This window comes from Nomascus leucogenys, chromosome 4 (assembly GCF_006542625.1).
Source record: "Nomascus leucogenys isolate Asia chromosome 4, Asia_NLE_v1, whole genome shotgun sequence".
Lineage (NCBI taxonomy): Eukaryota > Metazoa > Chordata > Mammalia > Primates > Hylobatidae > Nomascus > Nomascus leucogenys.
This window is the reverse complement of record NC_044384.1, coordinates 16872026-16897452: the sequence shown is the minus strand read 5'-3', so window position 1 is coordinate 16897452 and position 25427 is coordinate 16872026. Positions and strand designations below refer to the sequence as shown.

At 40.2% G+C, this 25427-nt stretch overlaps 1 protein-coding gene across 1 annotated transcript in view; it reads left to right on the top strand.

Moving 5' to 3' along the window:
• The window catches only part of PHLPP1 (PH domain and leucine rich repeat protein phosphatase 1), a 262717-nt gene that overhangs the window by 126931 nt on the left and 110359 nt on the right, over positions 1 to 25427 (top strand). Inside the window, exon 4 of the mRNA XM_012506404.2 lies at positions 21369 to 21535. Coding sequence (XP_012361858.2) covers positions 21369 to 21535 — 167 coding nt within the window. The remainder of the gene's footprint in view (positions 1 to 21368; positions 21536 to 25427) is intronic.

The window sequence follows — 25427 nt, the reverse complement described above, 5'->3', positions numbered from 1 at the left end:
AGGGACTGCCCAGGCTAAGACAACTATAAAACCACAAAATACCCAGATAATTGTTACAAATTTCCCTGGTTTCTCTGACTGTTTTTTCATATAAATAGTCTAATATTATACCATCTCCCCTTCACCTTTATTCTGCCTTTTCAGTGATTTATTTTTTTATCTTATTTTGGCCATTTTATATTCCTCTGATTTAATAAGATCAGCATGTCCCATGAAATAATATATAGTACTTTTGGCCAGGCACACTGGCTCACTCCTGTAATCCCAGCACTTTGGAAGGCTGAGACAGGCAGATCACTTGAGTTCAGGAGTTCGAGACCAGCCTGGCCAAAATGGTGAAACCCCATCTCTACTAAAAATATAAAAAAATTAGCCAGGCATGGCGGTACGCACCTGTAGTCCCAGATACTCGGGAGGCTGAGGCACGAAAATTGCTTGAACTGGGAAGGTGGAGGTTGCAATGAGCTGAGATTGCACCATTACACTACAGCTTTGGTGACAGAGTGAGACTCTGACTTAAAAAATATATATATATGTGTATATATATAATGTAATATATAATTATATATAATATTTTATAATATATATAATATCTAGTACTTTTGTGTTTAATGTAAACCAGAATAACATTATAAATAAGACAAATAAATGCTGATATTTCAGGTAACCTGTGTAAGAATGTTTTTATATCTCATTTAGAGAATTATGTGTAAAATAATGGGGTGGATTGCAGTCCTTAGTGCCTTGGTTTGGGTGTTGTTTTTGAAATGACAAAATCTCTCTAGGGTGCCAGGAGCGTTACAATGGAGTATGCTTTCATATTTTTGAATTCGTAATTTAACTTGTTATCCAAGTTCAGTGTGATTCAGATTGCTGTGTGATGTAATTATTTGTCAAGTGAATGAGTAAGGGAATAACTTTGGAAAACAGTTAAGAGAAAATTTGAGAACAGTATCTAGAAAATCATTTTGAAATACTGGCTGCATTTGAATTACCAGGTAAAAACCATTGCCTGATGATGAGATATCATTTAGGAGAATTGGTTTCCCTTCCTTTTAGAGAATAAGCAATGAGTAGAGAGTTTTGGTTGATAGGGCTTAGAAAATTCTCTCAACCTAATAGACAAATGGAGGTTCTGAATGTGTAAGGCAGCACTCCTGCAAGAAAAAGTAGGGAAGAGGACCCTTGTCCTTCAGACTCACTTGTAGAATTAATGTGATATTAGAAGTATACTTGTCTGGTTTTAAAATTATTCATATGTTTACAAATGTGAGGAGATGAGGAGATATTAAATAACATTGGGCTTTGATATTTATAATTTATCATTTTTATTGTGCTTTTGTATGTATTTATATCAAGGTGGTTTTACGTGTTGAAAGCAGTGAGTTATTACCTACACTCTGCTTTATTCAGAATAAAATGCCTAACTAGGATCAAAGTGCAGCACATTTCTTTCTGTATAGAGATGTTGATATTTTAAATCAACTTTTAAATTATTAACTTTTTCTTTATTTTGGAATACTTTTATAATTACAGAAAAGTTGCAAAGATAGTACAGAGAATTCTCAAATATAGTTTCCCAACCCCCTCACTCAGTTTACCAGACGTATTACCACAATATGTCTCTCAAGTATAAGAAACCATCATTAGTACATAACTCTGAACTAACCTGTGGAATTTATTTTTTTGTTTTGTTTTTGTTTTTGTTTTTGTTTGAGACAGAGCCTTGCTCTGTCATCTAGGCTGGAGTGCAGTGGCACGATCTTGGGTCACTACAACCTCCGCCTTCTGGGTTCAAGCAATTCTCCTACCTCAGTCTCCTGAGTAGCTGGGATTATAGGCATGTGCTACTATGGCTGGCTAATTTTTGTATTTTTAGTAGAGATGGGGTTTCACTATGTTGGCCAGGCTGGTTTTAAACTCCTGATCTCAAGTGATCCGCCTGCCTTGACCTTTCAAAGTGCTGGGACTATAGGCGTGAGCCACTGCGCCTGGCCTTTATTTGGATTTCACTAGTTTTTCCATTGCCTTTTTTCTGTTTCGAGATCTAATTCAAGGTACCACATTGCATTTGATTGTCATGTCTGTTTTGTCTCCTCTGGTATGTGACAGTTTTTCACTTTTCTGTTTTTCTTTCTCTCTCTTTTTTTTTTTTTTTTTTTTTTTTGAGATGGAGTCTCACTCTCAAGGCTGGACTGTAATGGCAGGCTGGAGTGTAATGGCATGGTCTTGGCTCACTGCAACCTCTGCCTTCTGGGTTCAAGCAATTCTCCCATCTCAGCCCACCGAGTAGCTTTGACTACAGGCACATGCCACCATACCCGGCTAATTTTTTGTGTTTTTAGTAGAGACGGGGGTTTCACTGTGTTGGCAAGGCTAGTGTCCAACTCCTGACCTCATGATCCGCCTGCCTCGGCCTACCAAAGTGCTGGGATTACAGGCGTGAGCCACTGCACCTGGCCTACTTTTCTGTGTTTTTCATGACCTTGACAGTTTTGAGGAATGGTATTCCTCAAAAGTGCTGAAATGCCCTGCAGTTGTATGTAGACAATAATTCACACACATATACATATACAGCATACATTTTATACCTACAATAAGTGGAGCTGAGTATTTCCAAGAGGGCAGAGGGACTTTGATTTTGTTATCTTAGATTACTGGTATTGACTACAACTAATTAGAATAAGACCTTCTTTCCTTTTAGAAAGGCTTTGATTAGAGAAGCTGTGTAGTGTTGGGGTCAAGAGTTTGAGTTTCAAAGTAAGGCAGGCATGGATTCCACCATTTCCTGGCCAAGTGGCTATATCTAAGTTCCAAATTTTAAACTTTTTCATCTAATAAGGGGAATAATAATAATAGTACTTACCTTTTAGGGCTTATATGAGATATGCATATAATAGATTTGTACTGGCACATAGTAAGTGAGTAGAACTAACTAAATAGAATAATTCTATGACGGTCATCCTTGATTGGTCAAATAATATTTTAAAGTATTATCTATTTGTATGTGTATTTTCAGCAGATAAAGACACGGGTCTTAGTTTGTCTGAACAAGTTACCTTTTACTGCTCTTAACAACCATGGCAGCCTTTTGGGGAATGGATGGCAGACACTGGGGAAATGATTTCCTCTTGAGAAGCTGGGGTGGGGAACAGAGGGTGATACATTTTAGTAAATGCAGACTTTCCTTTTTTTTTTTTTTTTTTTTTTTTTTGAGATGGAGTCTTGCTGTGTAGCTGAGCCTGGAGTGCAGTAGTGTGATTTCGGCTCACTGCAACCTCCACCTCCCAGGTTCAAGCAATTCTCCCACCTCAGCCTCCCGAGTAGCTGGGATTACAGGCGTGTGCCACCATGCTGGGCTAATTTTCTTGTATTTTTAGTAGAAACGGGGTTTCACCATGTTGGCCAGGCTGGTCTTGAACTCCTGACCTCAGGTGATCCGCCTGCCTTGGCCTCCCAAAGTGCTGGGATTACAGGCGTGAGCCACCGTGCCCGGCCTAGTAAATGTAGATTTTCAATATAGTACTTTTCCCTTCTCCAATTTTAAAAACCAGATATATATTTCAAAAATGTTTAGCAATTACAGTTAGTGAATTAAGGACAAATGAATTGTAAAGAACTGATTAAAAGAGGTTAGATATTATAAAAGAAATGGGTGAAGGAACTCCCTGTTTGGGTTTGAATCCTATATAAAACATGCCCACACCCTTCTTTAAGCATTATGTGTTGAGGATAATCTTGCGATAATGTCTTTTCCTTTTTAACCTAGCATCTAGGGAGAGTAGACTAGAATCTCACTCCATTTGGGAATATATGCCTACAGGGAATTTGACATGGATAAGGCTGATTGTTATAAGCTCCTTCAGCTTCCAGTTTCCCCCTTCAATTGTCATCTGCTCTTCTTCCTATGTAGGTATTAGGAAGTTATATCATTTAGTCACACTCACTGTTACTATGGAAATGTTTAGTTTCTTTTGTTCATATTGAGAAACAAAACATTCTCAGAATGGATAGTCTTTACATCTTGATGTTTAGATAAGGATTCATTTTGATAAGGACCTAAAAGAAAAACAAACCAACAACAGAAACAAAAGTTTCTAATTGTTAGTAACTGTCCCTACCCCAGAATAGGAGGGAAAAAATTTTTTCCATTATTTTTAAATGAAAATGAATTAAGGAAGTAATTTAAAAGGAAAGTTCTTTATTTTCAGTTTATTTTTCTGGATTTTCAGCTGCAAGAGAAGTGTTATTTTTTGTTCTAATTTGTTTCATTTGATTTTGGGAAAATTTATAGTTTATTAATCAGATGTGTTCTACCAAGATAGGCTTTTATATGCTTATTATTTTTAAACTTTAGCACTTAATATTGCTTGCCAAAATAATACCCAAGGCAGTCTCTTTAGAGTTTTTATTTTGGATGTGTATTAGTGGTAGACACTGTGGGAGAGCTTTTTTGGGAGGATTACAATATTGGTTGTAAATTCATTCCTAAAATATTAATGCACAGCATGCTGTAAAAATTGAGTAAACCTCCTATTATATACAGTGTAAAAGACGGCTCTGTTTGTTCAACATAGGTACATGTACCCAGCATGTTTTCAAAGTGGTTAGAGGGGCAGTGATGTGAAAAGGCTACGGCTAAGCTGAGGGAATAACAAGAACGTGCAGAAGAGCTCCTATCAGATATATGAGTAACTTGATGGAAATGCTGACCTAGATATCCATCTTGATGGTCCACTTTTTAAAGTGCCTTCATTGTGGATATGTTGATTGATCCTGTGAATTCTTTGCAAAGTTAGGCTTTCATATGAATCTGTAGCATGTCTTAGTTTTAATTTAAAAGTTTAGTGACTTCTGTAACACCATATTATTCTACTTTAAAATCTGTTTCTTGGCCGGGCGCGGTGGCTCACACCTGTAATCCCAACACTGTGGGAGGCTGAGGCGGGCAGATCACCTGAGGTTAGGAGTTCAAGACCAGCCTGGCCAACATGGTCTCTACAAAAAATACAAAAATTAGCTGGGCATGATGGCGGGGGCCTGTAATCCCAGCTACTCAGGAGGCTGAGGCAGGAGAATTGCTTTTGAACCCAGGAGGCAAAGGTTGCACTGAGCCGAGATTGCGCCACTGCACTCCAGCCTCTGCGACAGAGCAAGATTTCATCTCAAAAATAAATAAATAAATAAAATAAAGTATTTTTCTTTATTCCATGGAAGATTAAAAGTGGATTCAGGTCAGTGACTTAGTGTTGTGTCCCTTTTTTTTCTTACTCTTTATTACAGAAAATGTCAAATATTCTGAAGTAGAGATAATTGTGTAGTAACCCCCACACACCTGTGACCTGGCTTCCACAGTTACCATCTCCTGGCCAGTGGGCTGTTATCGGTATGCTCCCTTTCTCTCTGGATTATTACAAAGCAAACCCCAGACATTATTTCACTCACAACTATTTTCACATGTGTGTGTATAACTCTAGAAGATGAGGACTCTTCTTACAATTACTCTTTTTACAACACCATTATCTATGTGTGTGTGTATTTTTTAAAGAATGGACAATTCAGATAAAGATTAGAGGGTTGATTCAGGTACCTTATTCCTGAAATAGTGATGTAGCATGTGGTACCCAAGAAAATATACAACACTTGTGGAAAAGGGCATATTGTGAGCTACGCTTTTAACTTATTATTAGACAGATGGAATGCTCTCAAATATTGATTAGCTAGATGAAAGTGAGAACAGTTTACTACATGGCACATTTCTAAGTTCAGTATTTTGAATCTGAATAGTAACATGACTGAATTGAAAGTGATGGAGCCCTGCAGTTAGGGACACGATGTCTAATCTTAGGCATTTTATCTTAAACATTGTCCCAGTTCTCTTGTGTAGGGAAAAGGAAAAGGCACAGCATGACCTCTTCCAAGGACCTCAAACCTGGCCAGTTTAGTTGGTTATAACATGGTGACGATGAAAACAGCATTGTAAATTCAGGCCTCCTGGAGGGCCATGAACCTGTCTGCATGTCTCTTTCTCTGTGTTGATCAGTGGCTGACAGTTGCAGGTGACTGTGACTGTCACAGTCATTTTCTCTCCTGCTGTGTAGCTCTCAGTATTAACCATAGTGTTTAATTCTAGGCCATTGACTTGAGGGAAAAAGTCACTGCAGTGAACTTCTGGTTGCCGTGATTTGAGCGCACCCTAAACATGCACAGTGTAGGCAAATCGGAGCCACATTTCATGCCAAACGATCCCATGAAATGATGAGCAAACATCACCCTTTTAAAAAAGAGTAAGACACATGGTGAATCACAATTGAACTTTTGGTTTCATTTGCTTAAACACAGTGTCTTACTGTCTAGATTTTACTCAAGGAATACTTAATCAATTGAATCAAATCATTTTTGTATAACAAGATTGAGGTTTCCAACATATTGATTTGTGTTATTAGATGTAATTACAAGGAACCCTTTAATATGACTTAGACATCTTTTACCAATATTTTGCCTCTTAACTTGTAGTTCAGGAAGTCTGCCGCCTTTTGTTAGCATGGTCTGCCATTTGTCCTTTAGGGATTGTGCTGTAGTTTGTAACTTTGAGGTTGTTACAATAAGAAGCTTTGCTATCAATACTGTTCTACTGAGGAGTCAAGGGCTTTTCTGGAAACCCTCAATTCACATTTTACACCCATTTTTTTGGATGAAGAATCAAGGGCCCTTTGATCTAACAAGCCTACCATAGAATCTAAATAGAATGAAGGGGCTGGGTGCAGTGGCTTACGCCTGTAATCCCAGCACTTTGGGAGGCCAAGGCAGGTCGATCACCTGAGTTCAAGACCAGCCTGGCCAACATGGTGAAACCCCGTCTCCACTAAAAATACAAAAAAAATTAGCCAGGCATGGTGGCAGGTGCCTGTAATCCCAGCTACCCAGGAGGCTGAGGCAGGAGAATCGCTTGAACTCAGGAGGTAGAGGTTGCAGTGAGCCAAGATGGTTCCACTGCACTCCAGCCTGGGCAATGAGAGCAAAACTTCATCTCAGAAAAAAAAAAAAAAAAAAAAGATGATAATAAATGAAACTGTGGGTCTGAATGACATGAATCCTGAGAAGATTGCTCTTGTACCAATTCTGTAGTGACAAGAAAAGTTTGTGAGAAAAGTTTGGAAATTTAGTATATGAGTTAGTATATGAGATATTTGGGTATAGGAAGACTTCAAGGAGGCAGTGGGCAAGCTGAGTCTTTTAAGGCTAAATAGGTATTCACCATGAAGACAAGAAAAGTAAATTCATCTCAAGAAGGATAGGTCAAGTATGTGCAGAGGCAGTTTGCAAAGATATCCTGTAAAGATCATATCACACATGTCTGAGAAGTGTGAAAAAAAAAAAAAAAAAAGCTAAAGTAAATGAGTGCTGGCCAGTAAGTTTCCTGCTAGTTCCATTTCATTTTCTTGTAGAAATACGACTGTAAGTTACCCAGTATTAGAATTAACTTTCCAGTATAGTAATGGATTTGTTATATAAAAAATTACATTATGGAATCTTTGTTACAGTTAGAAAGCAGCAGTCTATGAAGTTAGAGAACTTAGAATTTCTTCTTTGAATTTAGGGAGAAGGTAACATTTTGGATTGTACTAAGTTTTTTGTTACACATACAATTAAGTTAGTAGAAAATAATAGAATGATCTTTTTACAGATATAATTATGCTTCATCTATACCTGTCTTATTTCCTCACTAATCCCTTCTATTCCTTTTTTTTTTTTTCCTGTAGCAGCTCTTGTTTCTGAAATCCTAGTGAATATATTCCTGAAGAAGAGGTTTTCACTTCAATTCTAAAGTTATTTCAGTTTAGAACTATTAATTTTATTTTCTCTAAAGTTTTATAATCCAGTTTTAAACAAATGGCAAAGATACCTAGTTTGCTTATCGTCTCATAACAAAAGAAGCATGTTTTTGTGAAGCAGTGCTCATTTGTATAATTAGACTATTACCATTTTAAATGCATCCCATGTACTTCCATCTTCCTTCCTCCTGTCTTCTCATCTCTTCCGCCTTCTTTCTCCAGCTGTGTTGGAATTAGCAGTTGTTGTTCTCACTGTCCAGCAGGGAGAGATGGAGAGGGAGGGAGGAAAGAGAGGACTCTTCTGTCTTTTCTTTGTGCCAGGCATTAGGCTCCATGTGGATTGCCAGAACCTCAGCAAATGGAAATGTGTTCCTCATGTGTTCTTGGTAAAACTCTGGAAAATTTTTCCCAGGAAACCTTAAAGAAGTTTGATTGGGGTCTGTACTTCTGTTATTAGTACTTTAAAATACTTGTGGGTTTGATCTGTGTAATGTTATCTTTAATAAAATAACTTCTAGGGCTCAAGGGAGGAACTTACAGCTACATTTTAAAGTTGTAAAATGTTGTTTTAATATTGGTAAGGGCCCTTGTAATGTAGTTGACAAGAAGGGAATATTAATATTAGCTGCAATTTTCTAAAATAATTGTGCTACCAGTTATTTGACATTTTCTTTGAAAGCATTCTTTAGTTTAACCTTGAATTGTAGTCTTCAACAACAAACGACTCTTAGTTCAGAGACTTAAGATTTGGAAAAGACCAGACTCTCACACTATCCCACCGATGTCTGTAGGCATTTCCAACATCTGTAGTGTCTGATGTGACAGTTTTTCCTTATAAGTGAGCTGAAGTCTGTGTTCCTCTAGCTTTGACTCATTGACCCAAATTTTTCTATCTAGTACAACGCAAGAAAATCCGACTCCCTTTCCTATTTAATAACCTCTCAATATTGTTGAGTTACCAGGATCTGTGCCCTTGCACTGCCCTGTCTGCTCCTTAGCAGTCTGTTTTCAGCAGAAGTATCCCTGGCAATTCCAACAATTCCTTCTGTCACTTGGTTCTCAGATACTTTATCTCGTAGCTTTTTTTCTGGGTGCTCTCTGATTTGTTGACATCCTTGCAGATCTCATCTGATCAACACAGAGTATGTGACCATTATTTTCCTTGCTTTAGACATTATGTCCAAAGTGAATTAGTTACCCATTTGTGAGGTCAGCCCTAAAAGAAAATATTTTTGCTCTTTTCCTCCCTCAACTTGTTGACGTATTTTCTAAACAATATAATTATTTACTGTACCAAATTGATGCTGTAGTGACAACAATAATGCACATAGTAATAACTAACATTTTGGTAACTTTTACTGTTTGGCAAGCACTGTTCAAGATACTTTGTAGTAGCCCTGTGAAGTAGGTGCTGATAACAATTCTATGAGGTTGGTTTTTTGTTGATTTTTTTTTTTTTTTTTTTTGAGACAGGGTCTCACTCTGTCGCTCAAGCTGCTGTGCAGTGGCATGATTACAGCTCGCTGCAGGCTTTGACCTTCCAGGCTCAAGTGATCCTCTCACCTCAGCCTCCCGAGTAGCTGGGACCACAGGCATGCGCCACCACTCCCAGCTAATTTTTGTATTTTTTGTAGAGACAGGGTCTTGCCATGTTGCCCAGGCTGGCCTTGAGCTCCTGGGCTGAAGTAGTCCTCCCACCTTGGCCTCCCAAAGTACTGGGATGACAGGCACAAGCTACTGCACCCAGCCTGTGGTTGGTTTTTAATACCAAAAGATAATATGTCTTAGATATTATTATCCACATTTTGCAGATGAGGGAACTGATATATAAAGTATTCAATTACTGCTTTATGCATTAAGTTCTACTACCTTACTCCTTTTACTTAATTGTACTTCCAGTGTTTTACAGTGGTTGGAAGGGACTGAAAACAAAGATTTAAATAATAACTAAGATTTGCTGAAAATATCTCAATAAAGTACTTTATATACAGAGTTGGCAGCAGAATCCAGGCAGCTCAGTACTATGACAAAAGGTAGTTTCTCAGGCAGTCTATTTATTGGAGTATGCTGCTAAAAGACACTTGAGCATAGTCACTCTACATCGCTCATTGATCTTCTTAAATGATGACCAAGAGTTGTTTAAGAAATCTGAGATGCTTTCTGAGTCATTCAAAGCAGACTGAATTGTTTTCAATGGTGAGGGAACTACTGTTGTCTGATTCTTTGCAAACTGGTCAAATATTGGTATATCAGGAACTTAGCATATATGATTAACCACATATCTGTATCTGGTCATGTTATATTTTAAAGTTAAATTCTTTTAATCTGAGAGTTTAGACCAATTTAAATATATATCTACCAGGCGGCCGGGCGCAGTGGCTCATGCCTGTAATCCCACCACTTTGGGAGGCTGAGGTGGGTGGATCACCTGAGGTCAGGAGTTCGAGACCACCCTGGCCAACATGGTGAAACCCCATCTCTACTAAAAATACAAAAATTAGCCAGGTGTCGTGGCACATGCCTGTAATCCCAGCTACTCAGGAGGCTGAGGCAGGAAAGTTGTTTGAACCCAGGAGGTGAAGCCAAGATCACACCATTGCACTCCAGCCTGGGTGATAGATAGAGATTCTGTCTCAAAAAAAAAAAAAAAAAAAAAAAAAAAATTCTACCAGGCATGGTGGATGGTGGTTCACGCCTGTAATCCCAACACTCTGGGAGGCTGAGTGGGGAAGATCACTTGAGGCCAGGAGTTCAAGGCAAGCCTGGGCAACATAGCAAGGCCCTGTCTCTACCAAAAAAAAAAAATATATATATATATATACACACACACACACACACACACACACACACACACACACACACTAAACTTTAAAGGATATATATATACACACATACACACATATACACACACACACACACAAACTTTAAAGTTTAGTTCCCATTACGTACTTAGGATTTTTTGAGTGCCCAGTATTTTTAACCCAGAGTATTAAATTTTCTACACCTACTCTGAAGGGTTAAATTCTTCTACCCACTGGTCTAATTTATTATTTTATAAAGCAGGAAGTAGTGGAGTAATTGGAAAAACAGTCTATGAATTCTGTATTAAACATACTGAACCTTGTGTATTAGACTTGGAAATTAAACATCGAATTTTTTTTCTTTTTTTTTGTATTTAGAAACAAAACAGGCTGGGTGCAGTGGCTCATGTCTGTAATCCCAGCACTTTGGGAGGCCGAGGCAGGTGGATCACAAGGTCAGGAGTTCGAGACCAGCCTGGCCAACATGGTGAAACCCCGTCTCTACTAAAAATACAAAAATTAGCTGGGTGTGGTGGCAGGCGCCTGTAATCCCAGCTACTCAGGAGGCTGAGGCACAAGAATTGCTTGAACACGGAAGGTGGAGGTTGCAGTGAGCCGAGATTGCGCTACTGCACTCCAGGATGGGTGACAGAGCAAGACTCCATCTCGGGGTGGGGGCGGGGGGTGGGAAGAAAAAAGCAAGTAGTTCATTTCTAGTAGTAGAACCACTTGAATAGTATTTGTATTATGTATTTTAATAGAAAGCTAGAATGTAAGTTTTTTTTGTAGTTCATTTCTCCTTTGTCAAGGTGATGACACCTTTGGGGGAATGCTGCCATGACGTTCAAAAACATTCTCAGGTAGTAACATTTTAAAGAGATTGTTTATACATATTTTGCCAATAAGGAACTGAGGAAGGAACTCTGAGTTCAGATTTGATCTCCACCCAAGCTGAACTCTATTTTTTTGTTGTTACTGAGAAACACAATGGGGTTTGTGTGTGTGGAAGGGAGATAACTGTTAGAGTGACACCGGTGGCTCATGATTTTGGAAAGCTGTTAGTGACATCTCCTCTGACCCTATTCAGTTGCTTCTGACTCCTAAAGAGTCCACATTTTCACTTTTGGCCGCGTGATGAGCTCACTGGACAAATGCAGCAGAAGTGTCTGTGAATACGTGGCTCATTTTGTCAAGGGAGGGGACTGTGTTGGCACTGATGCTGTCAACATGGAGCTCTGAGGATTGTTCTTGGCCCTGTGTGTGCTCTTATGGCACCGCTGCATCCTCTTTAGTGAATTACAGTTATTTAGATGTGTGTGTCCTCAAGAAGCTAAGCTTTTGGAGACAAAGACTGCATCTCTGCAGTACCTGGTACAGTTCCTGGTTCATAAAAGGCAAATAACAAATGTTTATTGAATGATTCACTCAGGGTAGCTTGATGGCCCCATGCATTCTGCCTCCTCATCCCCATCGCCTCACCTCTGCTGGCAAAGAGAGCTGAGGATACTTTGGAGGATCTCTTGGTCTGGAGTTCTCTTGATTGGCTTTTTAAATATTGTTATAGCTTGGTCCTTGAACAGTGAGCCAGGGATTTTGTTTTGTTTTGTTTTCTTCCCCAGCCTGCAGTTCTTTCCATACTCTTATTTTTGGGTCTTTTAACAATATTTTAACAGGTACCTCATAGCCCATCATTTTAAAATCGTAGATCCTACTTCTCCCAAATGCTCTTGCCCTCACAGAATACCATCTCTCTTACTTATTTATTTATTTATTTATTTTTGAGACGGAGTCTTGCTCTGTTGCCTAAGCTGGAGTGCAGTGGTGCGATCTCAGCTCACTGCAACCTCTGCCTCCCGGATTCAAGAGATTCTCTTGCCTCAGTCTCCTGAGTAGCTGGGATTACAGGTGTGCGCCACCACACCCGGCTAATTTTTGTATTTTTAGTAGAGACAGGGTTTCATCATGTTGGTCAGACTGGTCTCAAACTCTTGACCTCATGATCTGCCTGCCTTGGCCTCCCAAAGTGCTAGGATTACAGGCGTGAGCCACTGTGCCCAGCCCATCTCTCATTTTTAACCTATTAATGATAGCCTGTCTGGATTTTCCTGTTGTGTTCATTGATTTGCTATGTCATTACCTCGAATCATTTTAAATGTTGTATAATTTGCGTAATCTTTTGTCTTTTCTTTTTTTTTTTGAGACAAGATCTCCCTCTGTCACCCATGCTGGAGGGCAGTGGCACAATCATAGTTCACTGCAGCCTCAAGCTTCTGGGCTCAAGGATTCCTCCCACCTCAGCCTCCCATGTAGCTGGGACTATAGGCACGTGCCACCACACCTGGCCAATTTTTAAATTTAATTTTGTAGAGATGGGGTCTTGTTATGTTGTCTGGGCTGGTTTCAATCTCCTGGACTCAAGTGGTCCTCCCGCCTCAGCCTCCCAAAGTGTAGAGATTACAGGCATGAGCCACTGTGCCTGGCCCATATTTTATTTCTTATATATCTTTTTCCATCTCATTTAACCATTTAAGAAAAAGAAATGGTGAGATTCTGAAATTCCAGGTAGAATTTCATAAGTATAAAACTGGTAGCTTTGATATGCTTTTATTGGAACATTATGAAGATATATGATGTAATTAATTTTTATTTATTTATTTATTTATTTATTTATTTGAGATGGAGTCTCACTCTGTCGCCCAGGCTGGAGTGCAGTGGCCCTATCTCGGCTCACTGCAAGGTCTGCCTCCTGGGTTCATGCCATTCTCCTGCCTCAGCCTCCCGAGTAGCTGGGACTACAGGCACCCACCACCACGCCCGGCTAATTTTTTTGTATTTTTAGTAGAGACGGGGTTTCACTGTGTTAGCCAGGATGGTCTTGATCTCCTGACCTCGTGATCCACCTGCCTCGGCCTTCCAAAGTGCTGGGATTACAGACGTGAGCCACCGTGCCTGGCAGGTTGACAGCAGTCTTTCACTTCACACAAGCAGAATTATTTGTGCTATTTCAGCTGCTTTGACCGAGCCTTTTAGAGTCATTCTGGTTAATTTTGAGCATGCCATGCACATAATACGGATAAATACAACTTTACTAAAGTATAGAGGGGCCAAAATCATCACATTAATGTTACTGTGAACTTTCCCTTGCCTGTGAAAGACGATTATCCACCATCTGAACCAAAAAGAGTAATGGGAATGATGCAGAGTACAGTCCTCTTGCAGGGGAAGATGAGAATTTTGAAAGCGTGGCAGGGATAGGGTAAGGATAGGACAGATAGAATGGTTTACAAATGCAACCCAGCTACACTCAGAGGAGGGACATTTTTGTCATAAGGGTCCTAATAATAGGCAAAGAAATGACTTAGGAAAGTGTCAAGCTGAGTAATATGTTAGAAATGTGTGGCCACCCATTGAGTCATCTGAAAATTTTGTTGTTCACATTAGCATTTTTTATAGTGCAGTGTTCTTTAGAGGAAATATTTTGAGGACCAAATGAACCCTCCTTCCCTCATGTATATTTACAAGTCATTTGGGAAAAAAAGAGACCACCTGAGCAGGTAGTTGGAAATTATGTTCATTTTGATGTATCTCTCAGGGTGTGTCCATCGTGATAGAAAAGTCCCATTTAACTTACTAACTCAATTAGCCTTAATTTTTTTTTCTTTTTTTCATTGTTGTTGTTGTTGTTCTTGTTGTTCTTGTTTTGTTTTGTTTTTGAGATGGAGTCTCGCTCTTGTTGCCCAGGCTGGAGTGCAGTGGTGCGATCTTGGCTCCCTGCAACCTCTGCCTCTCCGGTTCAAGCGATTTTCCTACCTCAGCCTCCTGAGTAGCTGGGATTATAGGTGCCCACCACCCCACCTGGCTAATTTTTATATTTTCAGTAGATACGGAGTTTCTCCATGTTGGCCAGGCTGGTCTCAAACTCCTGACCTCAGGTGATCTGTCCCCCTCGGCCCCACAAAGTGCTGGGATTATAGACGTGAGCCTCTGCCCCCAGCCTGTTACTGTTAATACAGACTAAAACTGACTTTCTAGGCTGCATTTACCTTCAACTGATCACAACTTGAATCTCTTTATTTGTAGTTCATTGATGGTCTGGCTGATTGCAGTTTATCCGTATAACTGCTCAACGACGAGAGCATTGGCTTACATCGTAGTCTTTTTTGTTTTATAGACTTTTATTGCTTGCAGTGGTAGACATTGCTGTGGGGATACTTGGTCTACACAGCCTCTCCTGATTTTTTAAAATGAATAAAATAGTACTACTGCAGCAACTTGTTAAGGTGATCAGGTCAGGTCTGTTAGTCTATAAGACAGGACTTAGTCTATTTTAGAGATAAGGAAACTTGAAGGACAGACAGGTAAGCAAAGTGACTTATTCAAAGTCACGTTGCTAGTGAGTAGAACTGTTCCTACCTACCCCACATACTGTTAAGCTGGTGCCCTTTCTCCTGTATGTCAAGTTGTGTGGACCTCACCTTTGTGCCTTCAACTATCTTGTCTGTGGTTATAAGTACAGTAGCTTTTGCCAAAAGGAATTTATATTCTGAGATCCTTTAGAAGCTTTCTGTAACAAAGATTTGAGGCACTTTCTATATATGCCTGTTTCACTTCCCAAATTTCTATAACCTCTTATACTTTTTCTGTAACCTTTAAAATTTTGATTAGGTGCTCACTGGATGGCATCACCGTTGCCCAGTTGGATAAGTTGTGTGGGATTGGAGTGGGGTAGAGCCTATGATGTCAAGGAATAATGCCCCATGGGGATTCACCCCTCCTCCGAAATCTGTATTTGGTCAGCAGATGGTCTCTACTGCTTCTCCCGAGGAGGACTCACTGTCTCTGACCACCTTGTCTTCATTTCTAAGGCTTAAACATATCCTGAGGAGTACATCTAATTTTCTTTGCTCTAGTTATATTATTTTATGATGGGGATTAGAGGAGCCTCCCTTCTGGTGAGATCCAGGTCTTGACCTGATGGCAAGAGTTAATAGTATAGGCTCTTGTTCAAACTCTGATCCTGCTACTTTTTTTTTTTTTTTGAGATGCAGTTTTGCTCTTGTCACCCAGGCTGGAGTGTAATGGCTCAATCTTGGTTCACTGCAACCTCCGCCTCCCAAGTTCAAGTGATTCTCCTGCCTCAGCCTCCCGAGTAGCTGTAATTACAGGCACCCACCACCATGCCTGGTTAATTTTTGTATTTTTAGTAGAGAAGGGGTTTCACCATGTTGCCCAGGCTGGTCTCAAACGCCTGACCTCAAATGATCCACCCACCTCAGCCTCCCATAGTGTTGGGATTACAGGCGTGAGCCCCTGCACCCAGCCTGACCCTGCTACTTTTTAAACTAAGTGGCCTTGGGCGCACACTCTGTGACTCAGTTTAACCTTTATCTTTGAAACGGGTAAGTTCTTACTGCACAGGGTTGTTGTGAAGATTAAGCTAAATAGTGTATCTTAAGCTCTTGGAAGAGTGCCTATCACAAGGCACTACTTAAATGTTAACTATTATTATTGTTACTTGGAAAAGGAAAATGCTAGAATAATAAAGGCTACTTGCTCTGAGGTGTGCACATGTGGTTTTTTGATTAATTTTTTTTTTATGTATGTAGGTCTTTCTTATTTCAGGCAGGATCTCAGTTTTAATAGCTGCTGTGTAGGTGGGTCACAGTTTCTTTGGATAGCCCAGCTGGTAGTTTTCTCATTCGGGAATCAAGCCATACCTTCTAAGTAGAGTGCTTTCCTCTCTTTGTGGTAGAGCCCTGATGTGCCCAGGTTGCTCTGAGTAGAAGCACTTAAATCTCCCATTCTGTTGCAGCTCATGGGACTGGGCAGTGGTGTAGCTAGTAGTAGCTTTTTGTGGTCACCTTTGCAGCTCACTGCCTCGTGGCCATGTTAACATGTTGAATTTATGTTCTCATGATAGACGTTCCTAGTTCTGCATAGCTCACACAGGACTGCCCTTGCTTGTAGCCTCGTTAATGTGGTTTCCTCCTCCTTGTTTCCAGCAGAAACAGCTTACGGTCTAGAAGGAGGAAAGGAAGCCGATACAACTTGATGTTAAATCATTTTCTCTTAGTTGTCCAAAGGGAGTATTTAGTGGGATGCTTCATTTGAAATGGAATTTGTCTTCTTCAAAGTGGTTGCCACATGAAAGGATGCACCAGATGCAGAGGCTGCCTGGTGAGAAAGGAAGAGGTGTAAGGTCATCCTCTGGCCATTCTTCCAGCAAGATGTTTTGAGGGTCCTCCCAAGTACTCAACGTGGGGTTATATCAGTGAACAAAATAGAAAAATCCTTTCCTTTATGGAGCTTACAATCTAGAGACAAAGATAGAGAAAAAATAAGAAAATTCCATGGTACAGTAGGCCCTCCTTACCTGCGAGTTTCCCATTTTCGGATTCAACTAACCGTGGATCAAAACCTGCCGACACGGAGGGCTGAGTGTACTATGGCATTTTATGTCAGGGACTTGAGCATCCGTGGATTTTGGTACCTGCTGGGGTCCAGGAACTAATCCCCAGTGGATATGGAGCGTCGACCATATGTTGGTGATCACCTCACACTTCTCAGAACCTTTCCACACATCCCATTTCACTCACCTTAAAAGCCAGAGTCCTTACGAGGCCTGAAGGTCCCATAGGATCTGCTGCTTACCCCATATCCCCTGCCCCTTTACCTTCTGACCTCGTTACCAGTCACTGTCTCCTTATTATCAGTGTTCTCAGGTCCCTCGGACATGCCAGGTATGCTCCTTTTATAAATTTGAGACAGGATCTGGCTTTACTGCCCGGGCTGGAGTGCAGTGGTGTGATCAAAGCTAACTGCAGCCTCAACCTTCTGGGCTCAAGTGACCCTTCCACCTCAGCCTCCCAAGTAGCTGGGACTATAGGCACGCACCACCACGCCCAGCTAATTTAAAATTTTTTTCTTAGTAGAGTTGGTGGTCTCACTGTGTTGCCCAGGCTGGTCTCGAACTTCTGGGCTCAAACAGTCCTCCCACCCCAGTCTCCCAAAGTGCTGGGATTACAGGCATGAGCCACCATGCCTAGCTAAGGCATGCTTCTCTAAGGGCCCTAATTCTGGGTACTTCCTCTGCCTGGCAGCATCTTCTCCCAGATAAATCCTATCAGCCAACTTCTCCTGTTTTTCCTTTCTAAATGTCGTCTTTTCAGTGGGGACCACCCTCACTAACCTATTTAAATTACAATCTACCACCTTCCCAGCAGTCTTGACCCCCTTTCTCAAGCTGTTTTTTTTTTTTTTTTCCTGTAGTGCTTACCAATTTTTTTTAACATATAATTTATTTATTTGTAAAGAAAGCTTAATGGGGAGGGATCTTCATTTTGTTTTCTGAAGTATATTAAGGGCTTACCTAGAACAGTAATTGGCACCTCTAGTAGATATTCAGTAAACATATTGAATGAATGAAAAGTACAATGGAAAAAATAAGAAGGGTTTCATTAGTTTCCTGTGGCTGCTGTAACATGTTAACAAACCCTCGGTGGCTTAAAGCAATAGAAATTTATGATCTCATGGTATATATTGCACATACAACTATTCATCCATATAATATATGGAGGTGTGTGTGTTGTATTAAAAATGGTTTTCATAAATGGAATGTGTCATGGTGCGGTTTGCATTTGTATCAAGTCAGATTGATACATATGGATCTGGTTCCTTCATTTTAACTGCAGCTCTAAGTAGCTGGTTCTCTTTCTCTCCTGGTTTCAGAATATGTAAATCCCAGAGAAGTCCTCTGATTAACCTAGCTTGGGTCCCATGCTAGCACCTGTTGGATCAGTCTGTGCCTTCAGCAGATAGGACACTCAGATTGCTCAGACCTGGAATGCATGCCTCCCCACGAATCCAGAGCATCTGGGTACTTTGTTTGCAGTTCCCCTTAGGATCATGAGTTTGAAGGAGAAAGGATTTGGGGCAGAGAAAAAACACAGATTTTTACTGAGGCTTCAATTTTGGGCTTGGACATTACATCCTCTGGGAATCCTTTTCTCCCCCCTGGGATTCTGTTCTGTGTCCTTGCACTTCCTATTCTTTTAACAGTTATCATGTAGTATCTTAATTACCTTGCCCTCTTGATGTGTACTCATTCAGGGCAGAGACTGTGTCTGTCTTGTTTTCCTGTTGTATCTCAGGAAATAAAAGGCCTGCCACACACCATTAAGTAGATGCTCAACACATATTTTTGAATGAATGATTCCACTAACTAGCAGAGCTTTCAACCTTGCTTTCTATAAACAGGTTCCCATCCACTTCCTATGAATGCCATAGGAATCCTGTGTGGCATGGTGCTTTTGCACCTACTTTCAGGCCCATTAACATTCTGTCTCTTTTTACATCTTTCTTTATATGAGTGGTTTGGCCCTGTTTGGAAGTTTCTTTTTCTTATTTAATGGTGAAAATTCACAGAAAAATAAAATTGGTAAAATGCAAACTCAGACTTTCTCGGTAAAGTCTTTAGAGGTAAGTCCTGCCCAGCCTTTCTCACCCAGTATACCTTTAGTTTTCATGTGTGCACAGTAATTTCTCTCAACTTCAAATATTCCTTCAGCAGATTTTTTTTTTTTTTTTTGAGACAGAGTCTCTCTCTGTCGCCCAGGCTGGAGTGCAGTGGCACGATCTCAGCTCACTGCAACCCCTGCATCCTAGGTTCAAGCGATTCTGCTGCCTCAGCCTCCCAAGTAGCTGGGATTACAGGCACCCACCACTACGCCCAGCTAATTTTTGTATTTTTAGTAGAGACGGGGTTTCACCATGTTGGCCAGGCTGGTCTCGAACTTCTGACCTCAAATGATCCACCTGCCTCGGCCTCCCAAAGTGCTGGGATTACAGATGTGAGCCACCGTGCCCGATCTAGCAGAACATATCTTATGCAGATTTACTTCTGGATACTTTTAGCATCAGGAGAGTATGGATTTTAGTGGATATAAAGTGTGAATGAAGCTGGGTGTGGTGGCTCATGCCTGTAACCCAACACTTTGGGAGGCTGATGTGAGAGGATCAACCTAGCCCAGTAGTTGGAGACCATCCTGGGCAACATGGCAAGACCCTGCCCCTACTTTATTATTTAAAAAAAATTTTTTTAATAAAAAATAAAATGTGAATGACTTGATTTGGGAATGGTAGTGTTAGTAGTAGTACTAGTAATAGTAATAGCAGTTAACATTTATTGAGTGCTTTTTCTGTACCAGCCATGTAGAAGTAGGTACCATCTTTATACATGTTATACAGATGAGAAAACTGGATCTTAGATCAGTGATCTATTCAAGTAATCTCAGTTCCTGAGTGGTGGTGCTGGGCTGTGAATCTGGACACTGAACTCAGAACCATACACCTAAGGACTACGTTCTACTGCCTTGTGTAATTAGGAACAGAAACCTGGGGTTTGGTAGAAGAAAAAGACATCAGATTGATCACAGATAAGCAGTGAAGTTTCTGCCCTAAAGCTTTGGTAAAGATAAATAGGGAGAATTAACCAAAGTTTTAGAACTATATTCCCATTGCCTCTGTGAGGAGAGAAAACCAAGATGTGTGGAGGTGGGGCTGAAGCCTTGTGCTTTAACATAAATTGGCACTGTGTTACCTACAATATTGGGAAGAGCATTTGAGAAGTACAGGGTGGTCAGTGCGTTTTCTGCTTCCCACATAAAAGTTGGTCTTTAGCCCTAAGAATCCTGGCCGTGGGAGGAGTTGTTTAACCAGGAAGGCATTGAACATCTGGATAAATATTTAGACATAAAATAAGTTTTACATAAAATACTTACATGAAGCAAAGTACAGTGAATTTATAAGCATTTCACTGAAACTGTGGGAGAGGCAGCCTGAAAAGTTTGTAGCAGACAGGCAATGGAATCTGATTCTACTATACCATTAATCGAAGGTGTGTACAAGGTCAATGATACTCTTTTTCTTTATTTGTGCTATTTTAAATCAGTATATACAATGGCTTTCATATGTTCAGTTTAGATCTTAGTATTTGTCTCTTGACCGTGTATTTACTCATAGCTCTGAATTCTCTTTCCGTCAGAGAGAATTATTCCTTATGTTTTCAGGAATAAAACCCCTACATTGGAGGAGATTACTGATATCACTAAACCTGATGGAGTAATCTGTGTTCTTTCCAGCCTGTCTCCTCTTAGGTTACTTGTACATACCCTCCAGGCAGGGACATTTTCCTGCTTTTATAAAGTACTTGGCTCAAATACTAAGTACAAACCTGCATCACTTAATGACAGGGATATATCTTGAGAAATGTGGTGTTAGGCAGTTTCTTCATGGTGCAAACTCAGCGTGTACTTACACAAACCTAGATGGTGTAGCCAACTACACACCTAGGCTATTGCTGCTAGGTTAGAAACCTGTGTAGCATGCTACTGTACCGAATACTGTGGGCAGTTGTAACAAAATGGTAAATATTTGTGTATCTAAACATAGAAGGCAGTGTGTTGTGCTATGACATTATGATGGCTGCCATATCACTAAGGGATAGGACTTTTTCAGCTTCTTTATAATCTTGTGGGACTGCTGTGTGTGATATGTTATTGACTGAAAGGTTGGTATGCGGCACATGACTGAATACTCTGTTGGTTTATATTTGGACTAACAGTGCTACTTTCATAGAATATCTATTCCAAATTGGGATTATCTTATTTCTATCAATAGAAAGTAGTTATAGGATAAGTGGATGGTATTAAAATTAAATTTTATCCCCCTTTAGGTTGCATCCCAGCGCATTAGCTCAGTGGACCTCTCGTGTTGTAGCCTGGAACATCTGCCTGCCAACCTCTTCTACAGCCAAGACCTCACTCATCTTAATTTAAAACAAAACTTCCTAAGGCAAAACCCTAGCCTTCCAGCTGCCAGGGGGCTTAATGAACTGCAAAGGTAAGCCTGCAGAAATGGGTGGATCATTAGGAAGGGGTGAGGGCAGAATGAACTTCTGCTTGTTATCTCTTGAATATTCTCACGATAAAAGCTAGTGTGTAAACTTTCTCTTTCAGAAAACAGGGTAATAGGACTTTGTTTATTAGTGAGGATATTACCAATTCTCAATCTGAAATTTTTTTTAAGGTTCCTGCTTTTGAAACTAATGATTTATGATATTTATTAACTGGATAGAGTTGTGTAAGAACAGTTCTCCTTAAACAACTTTTATTCCTATCTTAAAATGCATCTGCAAAAAATTAATAACATTTGGTGTGTTACTTCTGAACTTCAGGTGTTTGTTCAGATTAAATTATTTCTTTTGAAATTTATGAAAGGTCATTTTTTTCTCATAGATATTTCCTTAGAAATTTAAGAACCAGCGTTTAAATCAATTTACATCATGTCATCTGGGTGATTAGTGTGTGGGTTTCAGGAGTCACATGTTAAATAAATAGAACCCACTCTTTTATTTTTTATTTTTTTGAGACAGAGTCTTGTTCTGTCTCAGGCTGGAGTGCAGTGGCGTGATCTCGGCTCACTGCAACCTCCTCTTCCTGGGCCCAAGTGATTCACCTGCGTCAGCCTCCCGAGTAGCTGGGATTACAGGCGCCCACGCTCTCTTAATTTTTGTATTTTTAGTAGAGACGGGGGTTTCACCATGTTGGCCAGGCTGGTCTTGAACTCCTGACCTCAAGTGATCTGCCCTTCTTGGCCTCCCAAAGTGCTGTGATTACAGGCATGAGCCACCACGCCCGGCCTAGAATCTGCTCATTTAAAGTAGAAAAGAGGGACTTGACTTGCATGTCTCCAAATGGATTTAAGAATTTACCACATTCATTTCCTTTCCTCTTTGGAGCAGTGATCAGTCTTCATTCTGTGGTAAATTAAACCTTTGATACTTATATATTTGTTGCAAATATGTAAGACTATGTAACTGCAAAGAATATATAACTTTTAAATAAATAATTGCTAGTTCATTTGTTTTTACATGACTAATATGATCAGGAATTAAAATATGATAACCACTGTGATTCTGTTTATGGTTTTTAACATCCAGAAAAAATAATCCAATACTTGCTTATAAAGTTTGTGGATGTAATTGGAAAATGGAAGAGTATTTTAATTGTCTTTTCAGGTAATTGTGAATATCCTTCCTTGATACTATACCAAAACTTGACAAGTGGTCATTTCTTAAATGTTAGTTCTAAAATGGAATCTAAAACCCTATTCGTGAGCTTTTTGAATTCTTTAACGGTAAGATCCATTGATCTGACTTGCAGTTTGATTTGACTCTTTACCCATGCATCACTTTATTGCATTAAGTGTCGGTCATTTGGAGAGTACTACTTCGTTGTGTAACACAGTTAATCCAAATGTTAATATATTTTATTATGGAATTTTAAGAATTCACATTTGTTGATATCACCACTGATCCTTTTTTTTTTTTTGAGACAGAGTCTCACTCTGTTGCCCAGGCTGGAGTATGGTGGCACAATCTTGGCTCACTGCAACCACCGCCTCCTGGGTTCTAGCGATTCTCCTGCCTCAGCCTCTGAAGTAGCTGGGATTACAGGCGCTCCGCCAACACCTGGCTAATTTTTTGTATTTTTTAGTAGAGATGGGGTGTCAGCATGTTGGCCAGGCTGGTCTTGAACTCCTGACCTCAATTGATGCGCCCACCTTGGCCTCCCAAAGTGCTGGGATTACAGGTGTGAACCACTGCGCCCAGCCAGCATCACCACTGATCTTATCAGTAAAGTCTTTTAAGTATTGGGGTGTTGTTAAGCTTACTGTGGAAACGAGTTTTCCAAAATTTTAATTTTTCATTAGAAATTTGAAGGCCATTATTGGCAGCACATGCCATCAGTTGTTTTCTGAAAAGCAGCCTTCTCACTTCATTTTTGAGAAAATGTCTGCCAAATACCCAAGTATGAATAATAATAGTTTGTCAGTTGTTCTTTCAAGTAAAAATGGGGTTCTCTGTAAATAGCGACTGGTTTGGCCCACAACTCACGTCATCAGATAAGTGTTTTCCTTGAGATAACTATCATACTTCAACGTGCACCAGAAGTGTTTTTTGTGTACTTCCTATCACCCAGAAAATTAAAAAGACATATACTCAGGGGTTGAGATGTGATAAGAAATAACTTTCGTATGTCATCAAGGACATTCTTAAGTAAAACTGGCATTACAATTTTTTTAAAGAATATTTTTACTATGATTGTCCGGAAGAAAAGAATAGAGAAGAATATAATGACAACTGGGACAGTTTGGTGCTGCAGTGAATTAATTACATAGGCAGTTGAGATTCTAATAAGGATATTTTGCTCCAGCAATTCCTGATTCTCCCCTGTAGCTGATGTGTACTATGAAAGTTACCACTGTGGTATTCTTTTTTTTTTTTTTTGAAACATTGTTTTGCTGTCACCCAGGCTGGAGTGCAGTGGTAGCTCACTGCAACCTTCGCCTCCTGGGCTCAAGTGATCCTCCTGCCTCAGCCTTCCAGATAGCTGGGATTACAGGCATGCACCACCACCATGCACAGCTAGAATTTATATTTTTAGTAGAGATGGGGTTTCACCATGTTGCCAGGCTGGTCTTGAACTCTTGGATTCAAGTGATCTGCCCATCTCGGCCTCCCAAAGTGCTGGGATTACAGGCATGAGCCACCGTGCCTGGCCTATGGTTATTTCTTGATTATATGCTAAACCAAGGGGTGGATTATTTATGAGTTTTCTGGGAAAGGGGTAGCCAAGTCCCAGAACTAAGGGTCCCTCCCCTTTTTAGACCATATAGAGCAGCTTTCTGATATTGCCATGGGATTTGTAAACTGTTATGGTGCTGGTGGGAGTGTCTCTTAGCATGCTAATGCATTATAATCAGCATACAATGAGCAGTGAGGACAGCCAGAGGTCACTTTCATCACCATTTTGGTTTTGGTGGCTTTTGGCCAGCTTCTTTACGCATCCGGTTTTATCAGCAAGATCTTTGTGACCTGTATCTTGTGCTGACCTCCTGTTTCATCCTGTGAGTAAGAATGCCTAACCTCCTGGGAATGCAGCCCAGAAGGGGTAAACCTTATTTTACCCAGCCCCTATTCAAGATGGAGTCACTCAGGTTCGAATGCCTCTGACATATTTCCCCCTTCCCTTTTATTTTTTTTATTTTTAAAAATTTATTTGTTTATTTATTTTTTTGAGATAGAGTCTCACTCCTGTTGCCCAGACTGGAGTGCAGTGGTGCAGTCTCGGCTCACTGCAACCTCCACCTCCCGGGTTCAAGCAATTCTCCTGCCTCAGCCTCCTGAGTAGCTGGGACTACAGGCGCCCACCACCACTCCCAGCTAATTTTTGTATTTTTAGTAGAGGTGGGGTTTCACCATGTTGGCCAGGCTAGTCTCGAACTCCTGACCTCAGATAATCCACCCACCTTGGCCTCCCAAAGTACTGGGATTACAGACGTGAGCTACTGCGCCTGGCTGCCCCTCCCTTTTATAAGGAGATCTTTAATCCTAAGGGTTGTAGAGGAATGAAGATCCATCTTCTGTAACTTCTTCAGGCTTAATAGAGACAATGATATTCCTGCCTAACTATGAGGGCCTCTTGTATTCAAGGTAGAGAGGTCAGTCACAAAGCGTAGGCCTGGCGAGGGCCATTGATAAATGTGAGTTCCAACAAGAGGTGCTATCTGGAAGAATAGTAAGTGTTCAATTTAAGAAAACATTCAGTAAGCTTATCTGCATTCCTACACAAAGAGCACAACAGCAATATATTCTACAACAGTGAAACAAAATAAGTAAAATTATCCTAAGTAAACTAAATAAGAAAGCTTTCTATTAACTAGGCAGTTG